The following is a 17,427-nucleotide window of genomic DNA, read 5'->3' as shown; positions in this document are numbered from 1 at the left end:
CCTACAAATCCCTTCACATATTTTAAACAGGAATTCTCACTTTTCATCATTTGTTTAAAATGTTACAAAGGATATAACTGCCAAAAAATTAACCACTGAGATTTAAAAATAAAAGCCAAGGACATCACTAGCAGTCCAGTGCTTAGGACTCCACATTTCCAATGCAGGGGGCTTGGATTTGGTAGCTGGCCGGCGAACTAAGATCTCACATTCCGTGCAGTGCAGCCAAAAAGTGAAAAGTAAAGTAAATAAATAATAAAAGTCACACATTCTTTTGAATTTATCCAAAAAGTCTCATTACAATAGGGTTTGTAACAGCAAAAAGAAAAAAAAAAACCCACAGAGAACTGAAAACAACCTAACTGTCCAACAGCAGAATGAAGTCATGATAAACCCATGCTATGGAAGATTAAGCAGGAAGTTAAAACGAGAAGGGACAACTATACCTACTGACATGGCAAGAAGGGGACTAGAGAGGAAATTTCCAGGATAATTTTGACTTGGTCTGTATTATTTGAATTTTTATAACAACAAAATAATGCATTAATCAAGGACTGAATTTTTCAGAGAAGAGAAGAAAACCATTTCAACTTCAATATCAAGTAAGGTGCTCTCAGGCAAAAAGTCACTTACCTCATCAATGTAGGCTTGTTCTGGCTCTGGTTCTATCGTTTCTACCTGAACTTCATCACTAAATTGTACCGTCTTCTTCTCCGTTTTAACTAAAAAATATGTAACAATTATTTTTTCCATATCATAAATTTACAATTTTATCTTATACTTTAAGTTCCAGGAAAGAATCTAGGTGTTTCCTATATTCTCTTCAATCTGACAGACTCAATTTAAGGGATACACCGCTAGCAGATTAAGGCAATAATGACAAAACAATACATTGTGAAACTGTGCAAAGACTTAATTTTCTCTTCTAAAGATTTCATGTTTTCCATAACACATACTTCACTAAAAATAAGAGCTTTATTTCTGGAACAAAGATTAATCACCTATTACAAATGAGAGTTCAGTAAACTGCTGAACAAAAAGCAAAGTTTTACAATGGTATAAATGAACTCTGCTATTTAAAATTAATCCTCTTTTCAAATTACCAGTTCTTTCAAAGAAAAATCTCCACTTTTCCACATACTCTTTCAATATAATGAATTTGGGAAGTGAGCTGTATATTCCCTGCATGACACTCAGACTTTTTTTTTACACTAAGGGAATGACATTTAGGCCAGTGGAGAACTTTACAAATGGCCTTGGCAGGGATCTGAGTTTTTCCACTAAATTAGTCTGTATTTTTTAGTTACATTATTCTTTGCCATGAAAGGGTGGTTACTAAGGGATCTGCAAACTAGAAGTACATATTTCTCTTGCTCAACGAAGCAATCTTCAAAAAGTATTCAATATATCACTAACTAGCAAGTATAAGGTTATGATTTCCACAGCAACTGACTTTCACCAAAGTAATACTGAGAGGCACATACAGCCTTAAAGGAATGAACTTTCTTTTGGGATCTTTTTATCCATGTATCAATATAGTTGCCTTCCCTGGTGGCTCAGTGGTAAAGAATCCACCTGCCAATGCAGGAGACACAGGTTTGGTCCCTGGGTCGGGAAGATTCCCTGGAGAAGAAAATGGCAACCCACGCCAGTATTCTTGCCTGGAAAATCCCATGGACAGAGGAGCCTGGCGGGCTATAGTCCATGGAGACGCAGAGTCAGAGAAGACTAAGCATCTAAATAACAACAAATCAATATAGTCAAGCAGTATTCATAAAAATTAAGATTCAAGGTGGAAAGAGGGGGAGCGGAAAGGGGCAGAATTAAGGAAGGAAAATAATATTTATTAAACCACTAAATGTGCTTCATGGAATACTGCATTTCCTCAATGAGTCTCCAATACAATCCTCTAAGATATACCCACCCTGTGAATGAGGTGAACAGTGGCTTAGAAAGATTAAAACCAAATCAATGGGAAGACCTGGACCTGAATGCCCATCATTCCAGCTGCACTAGCCCACACTACTGGAACACAGCCTGTGACTTTACTCTGAGAACAATAAGTCATATCACTTATATATTCTATGTTGGACTTCCTTGGTGGCTCAGACAGTAAACGCATCTGCCTACAATGAGGGAGGACCCAGGTTCGATTTCTGGGTCGGGAAGATCCCCTGGAGAAGGAAATAGCAACCCACTCCAGAATATAAATGGAAAAGAGTTTAACCTCCAATAAACGAATATATTCATCCCACAAAAGTCACAATAAAGAAAAAGTCTACATACACAAGAAATTTCAGCTTATCTCACTTTCCCATGGGAGAAAAAGGGCCACCTGCTATAGATATTTCTGCCTTTTATACTTGCCATCCTAACAGCTGGCCGTGCCCAAGTCTGCAGTGTTTTTTCTCTTAGGGGCTAATACTGTTACTTTGTATACGTGCATTGTTTGTGTATAATGTGTCACATGTGTATAAATATCATACACACACACATATACACATATACAATAAAGTCCTTTCACAAAATCTTACTGCCTCTTCAAAATGTAAACAAGCTAAGCAGCTCAGGCATTTCTAATGATACATTAAGTGAAGTGGACCTCTATTTCCTCATATAGAACAATGCTACAAGGATCTTGCTAACACTCCTTTTCCAAACTTGAGAACTATAACTCCATTACATAAGCTCTGATGCTCTCTTTTAGGTGGTCCAGAGTGAAACACATGAAAATAGCTAGAAAATTCATTTTAAGGCTACTTTGCTATGTGACAGGGAAGAAGGTAAGATGGCTACTTTATCCATGCGACATACTGGATCTCATCTGGAATGGACATTCAAGGCAATTCTATCCAACAACTAACTCAACATAAACAAACAAAAACAAAACAAAATCACAGATAAAAACAAAACAAAACAAAAAAACCTCACAGCAAAATACAGAAAAGTTCACCATCATTAGGCAAGGTTAAAAAATGGGCACATTATGCACTGCCATTTAAACCAGGTTCTACAGCTTGTTCTTGACTTTAACAAAACAGAACTACATAAAGGAATGGGTATCGGAATCTGTCTGTATTAAAGTGACATAAAACATCCTGACAATAACTAGGAGACGGCACTGTTTTATCCAGTATCTGTGATGTATGTTATTAAAGCCTTCTCTTGAAAGAGAAGCATTTCTGTATTTTCAAAGAAAAGTGTATCTTTACTAATACACAGACACTTATTTATCATTTATTGCATAAACATTTATACAGTCTGTATTCTGGATAAGACTCAGTACCAAGTACTGCTGTAAATAAAACAACTGAGACAAAGATCTTTTCTTAAAATTCTAGTAAACCGAAAAAGACCAAAGCAAATGGTGATTTACAACTTTCTTTGATCTCCTCTATCTGGCATTACAGAAAGATGAGATGAGCTGAGACATTTTGCCAAGATAACTAACATACAAAAACCCTTAATACTTAAAACATTTCAGTTGCTAATAGAAACCATTCTAGATGAGAACATATTTCTGCTTCCTTAAACAGAGGAAGAATATGACTTATTCCTGATGACTTAAACTTATCATTAGGAAGATTCATCACAGCATTTTGTGGAAATACAGTGGCCCGCCTACCAACGTTTCGATAGGCTACTGGAAGTTGACATCTCCTGCAATGATTATGCCTGCCCGTAATACCACTTTTCCTCCTTGGCCCCACTTTTTAGTCGGTTTCTCCTTGTCAGCAAAGCTTTGGAAATCAGAAAGTATTGACATGGTTAGGTATGGTTCCTTCTGAATATCTGACATTAAGTATAGGAAAGCCATTAAGTTGCTTAGAGGCCACTGCTTCCAAGTTTGAGGCTGGACACTAGGGAAATGAACTAACCTTAGAATAGGAAGAAATCTCCACAAGGTTACACTCCATTTGTCACACTATTATCAACTGATGATACCAAAAATATAAGATTAAATTCTACAACACTTCTTAATTTGCATTTCTGCAATGACATATAAATACACACACACACATTTTTTTTCCTGAATAAAAGTCTACAGCCTGACAAACTGACTGGGGAACTGCATTTTTAATAAACACCTTGGAGGCTCTAACATTTGAGAATTCTTGCTCCAGAAAGCTGAAAATTAGAGAATTAAGGATTACTGTACAGTGACAGACCAGAAAATACTTACTCATTTCAGGTTCAACAGTGAGATCTGCGGTCACAAAATTTGAGGGGAAGAGCCCCATGCCTTGATGGGTTTCCCCTTTCCACCAGTTGGGGTCACTAAGAGGAACAAAAAAAAGACAGCTTTACTATAACAAAGAATTCTTATTTTTATTTATCTTTACCTTTTATGGTGTTTAACTTATATCATTACCAGATGTGAAGCCTACAAGAATCAAATGAAGGAGGAAATGAATGTAGCATTATTACAAATACAAGATGAGGTCTCAGAGAAGACATGAGACTCTAAACACAGTTCTTTTTCATATTTCGGAAGGCTAGTAAATGCTCTGAGGATCTAATATAAGGCTCTGAACTCTCTCCCCCGTGAAAGACAGATTCCCAGACTTAACTGTCAACTTCAGGCCTTCTCTGGTGGTCCAGTGGTTAAGAATCTGCCTGCCAACGCAGGGGACATGGTTTCAATCCCTGGTCCGGGAAGATCCCACATGCAGCAGGGCAACTAAGTCCACATGCTGCACTATGAAGCCCGAGCTCTAGAGCCCATGCTCCACAAGAAAAGCCAACACAGTGAAAAGCCCACACGCCACAACTACAGTAGCCAGACCCTGTTCGTTGCAACTAGAGAAAGCCCATGCACAGCAATGAAGACCCAGCACAGCCACAAATAAAAAATAAATATTTTCTTTAAAAACTGTCAACTTCAGGTGGTTAACAGGCTCCAGCCTAACAATCTTTTGTAACAAGATAGATGGTAGACTCTGAATCCAGACTTCCACTCCTAAATCAGTGTTCTTTGTAGCACACATTAGCATATTGTCCACCCACAAGAGAACACACATGATAGTAACTACGAGCACAAAATGTTCACAAGGAACACAATCCCCAGTGCATCCCCACGCTCACCACTGGATCCCCAATGCCTAGGATAAGGAAAGCTAGCCAGCACTCAAGAAAGGTTTTTTGAATGAATGAATGATCAAGGTTTCATGCAACTTCCAAATAACCAGCTCAAACTACTTCATTTTCTTTCACTCAAGAAAACATATTAGTACACAAGTGTGATCCTACAGGAATAATCTTAGATCTATTTGAATTAATCTTCAAAAACCACTTGCAAAAAATTTTAGCGCTTCATTATGAGTAACAATCACCAGTAGTCATTTTCAAGTAAACATACAACTGTGGTAAAAAAAAGAGATGCATTGTATCATCTCCCTGATGATATAAATTAATTCAATATATTATATATTTCTTATAAATTCCATAAATGCATATATATTTAGTGTGTTTTCTAAAATCTTAGCTTTTTTACTAATTTAACAGTGTATAATATTAGATAGAACCAAAAATGAATAGAGTAAACTAGGCCTCCAAAACAAATAGAAAGTATTTAAGTGATAGATGAGAAAAAAATTAAACTATAAAATACAAATCCCAACAGTATGACACAAACAAAGCAACCAACTGTCTGTCCTACAGAGAAAATACCTGAGTCAATATTTGATTTTATTACGTTTGATAAGGCAGTCAGCAGGAATAAATGAAACACAGAATATATTATGTATCTTCAAGTGAATATTCAACTTAATAATAACCATCACCTGTCATCAAGAACTGTAATAATTTCTCCAGCTTTAAAAGTCAGTTCATTATCTTCAGCAGCTTCAAAGTCGTATATAGCACGAACTTTCCGGCCTTCATGTTGATGGTTAGTTAAGAGGTTGGATGTGCTTGGATACAAAGTGGAAAGGGTGGTTGACTGCTGCCTTTGCTCCTTCAGGGACAACTCAATGGCTGGAAAATAATGAGTTTTTTTTTTTTTTAAAAAAAGAGAGACCCAAAATGTTAATACACCCAACAATCCTAAGAAGTACAAAAAAGTATCTGAGGGTAAAAAGTATTCTTCTTTCAATAATGTAGTGGGAAGCTAGAACATATCCTGATATAATAACAGTGAACAAAAATAATGACATCGATTATATTCATTCATTCACAGCTGAAAGCTTAAAAAATAAATAAGCTAACAGAACAACCGAAGAGCATGATGGCTTTTTTTACTGAACAGGTACAGTTTAAAATATTCTGGGTAATAAAGTGATATAAACTCAAATCTGCTTTTTAAATTTATCTACAGATATTTTACATTTTCTTTCATCTTCTCAGTTTATTTCTAATAGCTTAAGTTTACCAAATAATAATCAAAATCACTTTGGAAGTCAAAAGTCCCAAGCTGGAGTCCTTCACTGGGGGCTCATTAAACAGAAGTCTCAAAGATAGCATTTGAGAGCCTGTGTTTTATTGTTCCAGAGGTCATTCTCAGGTAAGCAACCTAAGAACTGGAATTCGGAAACAAATGCAATGAGAAGTCTCACCTAACTAACACTCCAAATAAATCTTAAATGTGTCTGCTCTATCTCCTCCCCAGTGCAGGCCATCACTCAGGCTTTGTAATGTAATCTTAATGAATTGACTACACCATTTTCAATTCAATACATAATCCCTTCTTCTCTGCCACCTCTGTTCCAAATTAATAAAAGACCAGATGAGAAAATAACACTTTAAAATTAACGTAAGAAAAAACAGGAAATCAGGATCCTGGGAGAGAGGAAAATATCTTAAGACATTAAAAAAAAAAATTGCAAAAGAAAAGCAAAAATTCTGACTACATCAAAATTTAAAACTTGTTTAATACAACATGCCATTATCAAAGTTAAACTATAAGTCAAAACCCAAGAGTAGACATCTACAATAGGTATAACTGAGAGAGTCATTTCCTAGGCAGGTTGATAAGAAGTCTAGCGGTCCCCAAGAAGAGAGGCGTCTGGAATTCTCAAGGAGGAAGAAAGGACAAACTTTTTTTCCTTCTCTACATTCCTTAGGATTATATAATAACAATGTATCCTGCCTGAGGACAGTCTCTGGATTAAACCTGCTGGCTAATTCTGTAAATTATGGAAGTAGACCTGCTCTTTACAAAGATTATGTAACAACAATGTATTCTGCCTGAAGACAGTCTCTGGATTAAACCTTCTGGCTAATTCTGTTATCTTAAAATGTAAATTATGGGAGTAGGTCTGGTGAGGCCTTTACAACCTCCAGACATTCTTTGGATTCATTGGAGAGTATATAACTTCATTGCTAATACTAACAAGAGGGTACTCTTTCTGCCCCCTTCTGATGCTTATGTCAGAAGCTTTCTCTATCTACTTTATACTTTAATAAAACTTTATTACACAAAAGCTCTGAGCGATCAAGTCTCGTCTCTGGCCTCAGATTGAATTCTTCTCCTCCGGGGGCCAAGAATCCCTGTGTCGTGATTCAACAACAACCTTTCATAACAAGCAAAGATTGATATCCAAAATAAAAACTATATACACAGTATTACTACGAAAAAAATATAGAAAAAAAGACAATCAAAGCAGCTAATAAACATACAGAAAAGGACTGAACCTCATTAGTAATCAAGAAATTAAAATAATTAGGTATCATTTCAAACCCATCAGATTCACAAAAATTACTCTTTGATGATACCAAATGTCATCATGAGACTAGAAATAATAAGTGAATAATAAGAGCTTTCATACACTGTGGATTGGAAAGCCACAACTAGTAGCAAAGTTGAAGATGTACCTACTCCATAAGCCAACAGTCTCTGGATTAAACCTTCTGGCTAATTCTGTTATCTTAAAATGTAAATTATGGGAGTAGGTCTGGTGAGGCCTACAGATCTTTCACATGTGCACATACACTGAAGAACATGAAAAAGGATACTCAATGCTGCAAACGTGTTATAGTAAAAGAAATCAGAAAATCCAGATGTCCATCAGTAGGAAGGAAGATAGACTAAACCAGGTGCTTATTAGAACCTAAAGCAGGTGCTAATACTGGAATATTATACAGCAGTTAAAACAAATGAACTTGACATAAATATCTCATTATGAATAGATCTCAAACACTGCATGAAAAAAACCAGTTGCAGATAGTATGTACAGTATTTACGAAAAAGAATTTGCTGAAAACAAACAAGTATTTGATATATTTATACGTACACAGATAGTATAGTAAAAATATTATAGAAATAAGACTGAACAGACATATATGACAGTAGCTTGGAAGAGGAGAGCAAAGAAGTGATACTGAAGAGAGGAACAGAGGAGAACAGAGCAGATTTCAGCTTGGGCTGTGAACTCCTATTTCCTTTATTTTTAAACATCTCAGGGGAAAAAATATTAAGTAAGAGACCTATCATCTTCCCAAGGTCAGGGACTTAAAAAATGTACCTTTCGCTAAATCTTCCTCTTCTTTTTTGTTAGCCGCAGTACCAGGATCCTTGGCTACCAGAGCTGGGCTTGCTTTCGCTTGTTCTGCAGCCTAACCCAGAAAAAAAAAATGATATTTGAAAGCTGTTCTCAAATTTTCCTACTCCAATTAATCTAAGAACTCACAAGACCCCTCCTTGAATCAATCCACCAGACTTCTGAACAAGAAAGAAATCCAAGGGGGAGAAGTCTCCACTTTGAAAGCTGAGGCAGGACTGGAGCCAACAGACTGCGCATTCATTTCTTAGGCATGACAGAAGAACCACACTTTGCCAGATGTGAGTGAGAAGGTGACACTAAAGGCAGCCAGTATGCAAACCAGCAAACACGGGCGAGAGGAGATCTCAACATTTCTGGAAAATTTTACAACCAGAAAACGGGGTGCGAGGGAAAGAAGATGACTACTTTTAAAACATCTAGACAAGAGTTGTTTCCTTCCAGCTCAGAAGTCAGGAATCCAGATTTCTATACAATAATATAAATGCTCATAAGATTATACTATCTTTTAAACTAAAATACCAGTAGTCAATGTTGACAATATATTATTGTCCATCTTAAACATATTTTGTAAATAAAGTACTGGACAGGTAAACAAACACACATTGATTCATGCTTATGGTGACCACTGAGGAGAATTAGACTTCAGCCTCATTTTTCAACCATTCCATCATTTACCAGAACTGCTGGCACGCACGCACACACACACACTTTGACACCTCTGACACACACTTGCTTCTACTCATAACGTCTTCCCCTCTAGCTCCTTTTACTCCATGCACATTTTTTCCTACTAAGTTTCAACCCACAAGTCAGGGAACAGCTAAAATATCACTTTCTCAGTGAAACATTCCTAAACCCTCTAAGTAAGCATCCCCTCCTTTGCGTTCCTCTGATTTTCAACAAGGTCCTATGACATGGGTAGTTAAGAAGGCAGGCTGTGGAGTCAGGCCAAGGTGGCATACGTCCCAGATGTACCACTTTCTAATGCATGAACCTGGAGCCCATAAGCCTTCTTGTGTCTCAAGTTCCTCCTCTACAGAATGAGGCTGCTTACATGTCTATCTCATAACCAGGATGTGTGTTCCTTGAGGGCTGTTGTGGCAGTTTAGTCGCCAAGTCGTGTTCAACTCTTTGTGACCCCATGGATTGTAGCCCACTAGGCTCCGCTGTCCATTGGATTTTCCAGGCAAGAATATCGGAGTGGCTTGCCATTTCCTTCTCCAGGGATCTTCTCCACCCAGGTATCAAACCCAGGTCTCCTGCATTGTAAGCATATCCTTTACCAGCTGAGCTACCAGGGAGACTCCTTGAGGGTATATGGCCCTAAATATTATAAGCAATGATCGTTGACTAAATGAAAGGCAAAATATTCAACCTTATAGTAAATACAGTCTTCACGTAATATATTTTATAATGTCAAACAAATGCAAGAGGCATTTATTTTTAGCAAAGCTGATAAGAAAAGAGCTTTTGGACTCACTGAATAGAACATTAAGTATTTTCAATCTGACCCACCTCTAGCTGTAACCTTCCCTGTATAAATATGTTTTATTATCACACACCTCTTAACATTGAAGGTATGCTTCATCAGAGAACCTTTTTCATTATATATGCTTTTTGTTTCACAATTTAGTGAATTTCACAAAATAGACATGTAGATCTTTTGTGGTCTGTGAAGGGATCTCTATTGGTCAAGAAGGAAGCACAGAACTGAGCTATATTAAGCTCTACATTCCTGAACTGCTCTCTTTTCAAAGTTCCTTTCTATCATCAGGTTCCAAGTATAGCAATGCTACTTATTAACCAGTCAAACGCAGCAGCAGGGCCAGCATCACTGCTCCCTTGAGGTCAAAAGTCAGTGCTATCAGAGAACCACAGCAGCAAGAGTCAGGTGACTCAGGATGACTTTTCTTAATATTTTAACATTATTTTTTTCTGTACCTGGATGAAACAACATACTTAAAAAAAAAAATCCTCATGTTTCCAGAGGCTTTTGTTAAATATGCTAACAAATATCTAGTCTGACTAAAATGTAAGCATAAGCAACTAAGTGGCTATAAAATTTGTAGGGACTTCTGCAGTTGATTCCAGATGACAGATTTTTTTTTTTAATTAAACAAGGAGCTCTTTACAAATAGGATTTTCAATGACAAGTTCTTCAGAAACTACTATTAAAAAAAAAAAAAGAAAACACCATTCTACCTCATCATAGTTTATATGCATTTTATATATTTCCTGTGGGCGAAACACAGCAGCTATAACAGAATGAGCTTTCACATACTTTATAACATCTACATGAAAAAAAGAAAAGTCACTCTTTCCTACTGCTAATCTACATCTTGAATCTTCTGAACAAGACAGGAATCCCACGTCTACACCCATCAGTACGTAAGCACTCTTCCCAGTGTTCACTCCACTTCCTATCCTTCAAATCCTAGTCCGACAGACACATATCTACTAACCTCAGTAGCAAACAGAAGGCAGGATCGTGTAGTGGAAAGAACACTGGACTGAGAGTTGGAAGGCCTGTTCCAGCTCTGTCAACCACTAGCTGTGGCCCTGGGCAAGTCACTTAATCATTCTGGGGCTCAGTACCCTCATCTGTAAAATGAGGGGATTAGATTAGAGGATCACTAGAGTGGCTCCCACAACTACCTGAGACTCGAGGTTAACCCAGCAAAGCTATGGATCAATCAGATCATTAACTCTCCTTCCTTCTCTTAGAGGAATGCAGTTTTCACTTGCACTGAAAGTCGTCCTTAAGAGCAGTGCTGCTCACGCTTTAATGTGCACAGAGTCACCGGGATCTTGTTAAAATGGAGCTAATGAATCCACTGCTTGGTGTGGCGTGTTTCCACACATGAGTGAGATGACAGTTCTAACAAGCTTGTAGGTGATGATGACTACTGATGACCCACGAACTACACTGTGAGCATCAGGCTCCAGAACAGGTTCTCAGGGTACAGAAACTGATATTCCACTAAGCAGCACCCTCTTCCGTTCTCCATTGTGAGTCTAGTCTTTGATCATTAAACGCTGCTTCTGTTGTCGTTTTACTATACCGTATCTTGGATTATTCTGCATAAAATTATTCCTTAACTACAGAGATTCAGAAATTATACTGAGTAGTAAAAACGAGCTATCGATTATGAGTGACTATTTCACAAGACATAATTTATCATTGTAAAATTAGTCATAAGCTAATTTTTTTTCAAGTAAGAAAAATATCCTGTTCTTCTTTCATTTCCAAAATATATTTCTGGATCTTCACATCTCAAGACTACTTAGATAAATCAGAAGTGCCTTAGGAAGAAAGTCTAGATAAATCACTTCATAATTCCCTTGAAATGGCCAAAACCCTGAATGCAAGCCCTTCACAACTAAGCGTTTTCCACTCATGTTATCACATCACTCATTACATTCCACCCCAAGCGGTATAGTGGGGAAAGACAATACAGTAAGTTACCAGACATTTTAAGCCTGCTTAGTCAGGTGGGCATCTTAAATAACAGTTACCCAGAAAAGAAAAAGAATAAAAAACATCCCCTTTCATTTTTTTTTCCTGTATGACGTAAGTTAGAGATTGAGCCTGTTACATAAATAATTTTTAAGGCAAATTAAGCCTTTCAGTCAATCATATTTATTAGGAAGAAGAAAGAAGACTTCTGTGCTGGTTAGTTCTTATTAACAGGAAAGACATTTTATGTGTTTCCCCTTCTACTGAGCCCTTTATATCTCCCTCCCATTTTAATACAGGTGCTCATAAATTTCATAGTCCAAATAACCTCTAACACATCCTTAAAATTTAAGGAAACCTTATTTTAGAGCTGTCATTCTTTGTAGATAAAATTACAACATGAAGAGCATTTAACAAGAATGTCAGTACTAACTAATAAACCAATTTGCTCTGTATCATTAAAATTATATTAAAAAAAAACTTAAACAACAAAACAGTTAATTCATTTAAAAAGAAGAAACATTAGGGAAATGGAAGTTGGAAAACATTAGCAATCCACTATATATTCTTTTTTGGCACCTTTATATGCAAGATTATTATTATTAATAAAATTCCTCTGGAGTATTAACAACTTCCTGGGTTTTGTAAGAAAAAAAGAAAAACTCAAATAAACACGGTTAACTTTAGAAACAAACTGTAACATACACAAATGTCTATAAAATACCTGAGAGCCAATAGCTGGAAACGTAACACCCTGTTCTTTCAGGTTCTTAATCATTGCTGATATTAGACTAAGCTGTGGATCATTCTTGAATTCATCTGTCCATTCAACCATAAGAGCCTTCAATTTTTCACACACTTTAGGATGACCCTGAAAAATAGAGAAAAAAATTTAACAAAAAAGCACTTTGTGTTTAATGATTTAATACCGTACTTCAGATCTCTTTTTAAATCATAAATTATCCCTAGCTATAGGCGACACATAAGAAAACATAGATGGTTACTGGAAATAAGCTACTTTTATTTTCATACTATGGAAAAAAAATAGATGTTACCATCACATACACCACATCAAATCAAAACATTAGATATAGAGTTACTTATTTTGGAGATCAGAAAGATAGGACTTTTCAGAGTATTTTACAACTAAGAGAATTTCAGAGTATTTTACTCTATTTTACTGCATATGAAGAAGACAGGAAAATCTATTTTCTTTTTTTCAGATCAATAAAAAAAAATAAGTTGGAAAAGAGAATAAATAATACAGTTCTTTTATTTCTAATTCCTGATTTTTCACATGCATGACTGTGTTTTCCTCCAGTTACTTAATTATCTGAGGCCTGGCCTGAGGCCCACTACTGTCCATATTCCTGGAAATTTCATTTCTTCAAAACAGCATCTCCCTCTTAAGTATAAAACCAATAAGTTCACTATAAAATATATGTAAAATAAAGTGAAGTTCTTTCTCTTATATGCAACTGCTTGCTTTTCAATGTAGTTGTTTATATTACTAAGTATACATCTTCAATTGAAGAAAATATTATATTAGAATCTCTTCATAAATAGCTGTACATTTTGAATGGACATTCAAGACATCAAAAGAATGGTAAGGAATTAGGAAAAAGAAAAAAAAACCCTAAATACAATATAACTAAATAACTGAATAAAGTAGCACAGGAAAAAATTATCACATAACCACAATGTATTAAAGAAGTCCAGAATTTTAAATTATCTCACTTCTTTACTGTTTCCTACTAAAATTTGGAAATGCTCATTTTCCCGAAAAAAACAAGAAGCATTTCCCCTCTTAACATTAAAAACAATATTTCTTAATAATTACTCCACCCACCACCAAGAAAGGCCAGAGAATGCATGAATTTTTACCGGGAAAACTTAGATATTACTTAGTAATTAAATTTTTTAAATTCCTTCAATTGCTGGATTTAAATGCCTTACATTTTGTTAAGCAGATGACCTCTGTGACTAAAAAAGCGCAATAAGAACTATGCCCAAAGTAAACTGGTAGGTTTTAATCAGATAAAAAAATGCACATATTTTTCATCAGAAGAAAGGACTGATGAAGAAAAAAGGTTAAATGTATCCTAATTTGGATTCACCAAAACCAACTCTCCAAGTTATATAAATACGTAGTCTCCTCAGCAAACCTAACATGGACTTATACATAGGATAGACATAGCCTAGAAAGAGCTAAAAAAAAAACAAAAAAAACACAGACTAGTCCTTTGTGATTTAAAAATGTGAAGAATTGAACAATAAACTACATGTAAAATACATGAAGAAAGAAGACAGTCTTAATTCATTTCTGGAAATAATGCTCTTTACCTTGTTTAATACGTTGCTTACTTCACTAGCAAAATCTCTCGAACATACTTCTAAGTGAAAAATTTTGCCACAGTTTGATACACATGCTCCTAGAAGCTAAAAGGATAAAATCAGAAGTTAAAAGGGCTTGATTTTGGCAGACAATTTTGCTGTAGATCTTAAAACGAAATCACTCACGGTGAGAGCCTGCATAGCCACATGAGGATCTTTATGGTTTACCCTCTTCATAATAGACCGAAGACAATCTTTAGGTCTAAAAAATGAAAAGTGTAACAATTAGTTGTATATTCTGCTTCCCCCTCTCACCTTAACTATAAAAGGCAATAAGCTGTGATATAAAATGGGAGAACCTGGTAGAGAATTTTAATTTTTATTAATGACACAATTGAAAAACTGTACACTAAAAAGTTCCTTCAAATTTTTCAACAAAATTAACAGGCTCTATCCTTAGCAATCATAGAATAGGCATTCGGAGCTAATTCTGGTTGGAAGGTTTTGAAAATAAAATGACAGATCAAGAGTTTTACTTCTAGTCATGATAGAATAAGTGGAACTCCTGTTGTAAATAATCAGAAAACTGGAAAAATATATTTAAAATACACTTGAGATGTTAGGCCACAGGTAGCATGGAATGATGTTCTGTAAGAAAGAATACAAAACAGATAAACCAGACATTTGCTTCAACTTTCTACACAGGGGCACTGCAGATACTGCAACAGGCTTTCTGTCTACAGGCAGTTTCTATGTCTCAGTGCAGACAAAGTGAGCCCAGGAAGACAACGGTGATCTCACTGAGTGGAGGGGACAGAAATTAGGATTTTAGCAGGCTAATTTTTGCACTTTTGAAAAGCATGTTGACAAACACAAAACTATCACTTCAAAGTATGGCAGAGGCCAAATATAAAAAGGGTTATCTGAATACTAAAATTGAAATTATTTAAAAAATAATGATCCAAAGGTGATTCAGCACTCTGAGTAAAACTTTTTAGAAAATAATTCCTAATACTTGCTTTACCACCAAGGTTTAAATGAAATTTCTCATGTATTGTTCATAAATCACATTAAAAAAAAAAAAGAATCTAAATTGCAGGGACTTGTGGAAAGGAGGACGGAGAAAGGCACTTTCAAATGGATCTTGTACTTTTTATTTCACTCATTTCTATACTGCTGAAACATTTTGCCACAGCCAATTTTAAAAACCAAAGCAAAGACATGTCTGACACCAAAGTACAGTTTGCTACGGCAGCCATAAAAAGGATAATGCCAAACAGGAAAGTGAACTAGAATGCTTGAGTCCTGATAAACACTTCATATATGCTAACAAAGCATTATCTTTTTAGGTACATTAAGCTAAAAAAATAATCCATTCAGAGTTGTATATAAAACTGGTGCTATTAAACAACAGAAATGACCCACAAAACACTAGTATTAACTACCTCATTCTGTTCCGTGTTTTTTTAAGTTATCTTTTCAGTATTTCCACAAGATTATAAGTAAAATACAGAAGTGAAACTGAAGTATATGTATACACATACCACTATTAAATCTTACTATGCAGCAAAAAATTATGGCTAAAATACTGTTTTCAAAAAGGCGTAAGAATTATAAGCGATTCTATATGTATACTTATAGCTGATTCACGCTTTTGAACACAGCAGAAATCCAACATTGTAAAACAATTATCCTCCCATTAAAAAAATATCCTATGAAAAACCATAAAAAAGAAAAGAAAAAAAAGTTGTAAGTGAATTTAAAGTAGGCGTCCCCTGGTTATTATCCTCTCGACGATAAATGAACGTGGACTACAAACACAGCATCTGTACAATTTATCACGTATACACGTGCCCCTCTGAGAGTGAAAGGCGGTGCTAACCAGGCATAATGTATGCACAGAGTGAAACTACCCAAGGCAAACTGGATGCGTGTCACCCCAGCCGAAATTATATTCATCCAAATATTATCTTTTTATGCATAGATCTCGGACATGTAGTTCATACGAGAGTGAGAGAAAAAGGCAGTACTTGCATCAAGTTGTGGCTTCTAATGTCTTTTCCTTATATCCTAGGCCAGATAAGAAAACAGGCCTTTCACAAATGGACACGGCTGCCTCGGCATGTGTCAGTTCTGGTGAACTAAAGCATCAAAGTCAGTTTCTTTATTCACAACATTACTCCAATCCACCTCAACACACTGTACTGTGGGCTTCAGAGAAAAGACAGATTTAGGAGGGGGTCCCTGTCTATCCTCTCCCCCCACACCACTCTCATCATTTAGGTTCTATGCTTACAACATGGCCAATGCTCAAGAAAAAGTCACTGAGTCAAATGGGACAAACACTACTTTTCACTGTTGTACAATAGTTACTATTTTGAATGACTAAATAATCTTCACTATAAAGCTCTGTTTGTTACCAACTTCTGCATCTTCCACTGAGTTTGCTTCCCATGTGGAAAATGTACATGCTCTCACAAAATTTATTTCTGAAACTTGCATGGTAAGGGAAAAATGCACAATAAGAAGTGTGGCGAGAAGCACAGGATGTGAAGAGACTGATGGTACATACAGATGAAGTATTTCATAAAAATGCCTGCTAAGATAAAATCTGCACGTGCCTTTAGAGGGGACTACCACCAGATTCCACCACCAATCAGTTAAATCCTGATGTCTCTCAAAACCCTTCCCCAAACCCCATTTTCATATTTTAAAGCAATCTGTAAGACTCATCCACACTTTTCCGTACCTTGGGGTGGAAAAACAAAAAGATAGGAGGGGTCTAGGATACAGACGAGAACAAGGAAAGAATTCTCCCTCACCTTTTCCAGCCCCAAATAATGCTCTTAACTTAGATGTGATAAATGGCCACAGCGTAAATCACACCACTGTAAAATGTAAAGGAAGCATATTGTCTCCTGGGTTTCCAAAGTCAGGGTATAAGGCAAACATGGTGGTTAATCAATTTTCCTTGCTAGGGAGTTCCAGTTGGAACTCATAACCTACCATCTCTCAAGTATGCTCGATACGGGCAACTTCTCCTCAATTACTGAAGCAAAACTGTTAAGCGAAGAAGATGGCTGGTATATGTAGGGCCATGTTTAAAATATGAATACCCTGAACAATTACACTCAG

The 17,427-nt window shown here is 36.1% G+C and overlaps 1 protein-coding gene across 6 annotated transcripts in view; it reads right to left on the bottom strand.

The window, feature by feature from the left end:
• The window catches only part of STAM (signal transducing adaptor molecule), a 65,776-nt gene that overhangs the window by 21,474 nt on the left and 26,875 nt on the right, over positions 1-17,427 (bottom strand). For all 6 annotated transcript variants that reach the window (XR_011248129.1, XM_069547595.1, XM_069547597.1 and 3 more), the window contains 7 exons: positions 14,479-14,554; positions 14,302-14,397; positions 12,683-12,829; positions 8,463-8,553; positions 5,784-5,976; positions 4,184-4,278; positions 634-722 (listed from right to left, as the gene is read on the bottom strand). Coding sequence is in view for 5 of the 6 variants with exons in the window: in XM_069547595.1 (XP_069403696.1) it covers positions 634-722; positions 4,184-4,278; positions 5,784-5,976; positions 8,463-8,553; positions 12,683-12,829; positions 14,302-14,397; positions 14,479-14,554 (787 nt within the window). In the remaining variant the exon portion in view is untranslated. The remainder of the gene's footprint in view (positions 1-633; positions 723-4,183; positions 4,279-5,783; positions 5,977-8,462; positions 8,554-12,682; positions 12,830-14,301; positions 14,398-14,478; positions 14,555-17,427) is intronic.

The sequence above is a fragment of the Ovis canadensis genome, chromosome 13, assembly GCF_042477335.2.
Source record: "Ovis canadensis isolate MfBH-ARS-UI-01 breed Bighorn chromosome 13, ARS-UI_OviCan_v2, whole genome shotgun sequence".
NCBI classification, from domain to species: Eukaryota; Metazoa; Chordata; class Mammalia; order Artiodactyla; family Bovidae; genus Ovis; species Ovis canadensis.
The sequence above is the reverse complement of the archived record's forward strand: the minus strand, read 5'-3'. Positions and strand labels throughout refer to the sequence as shown.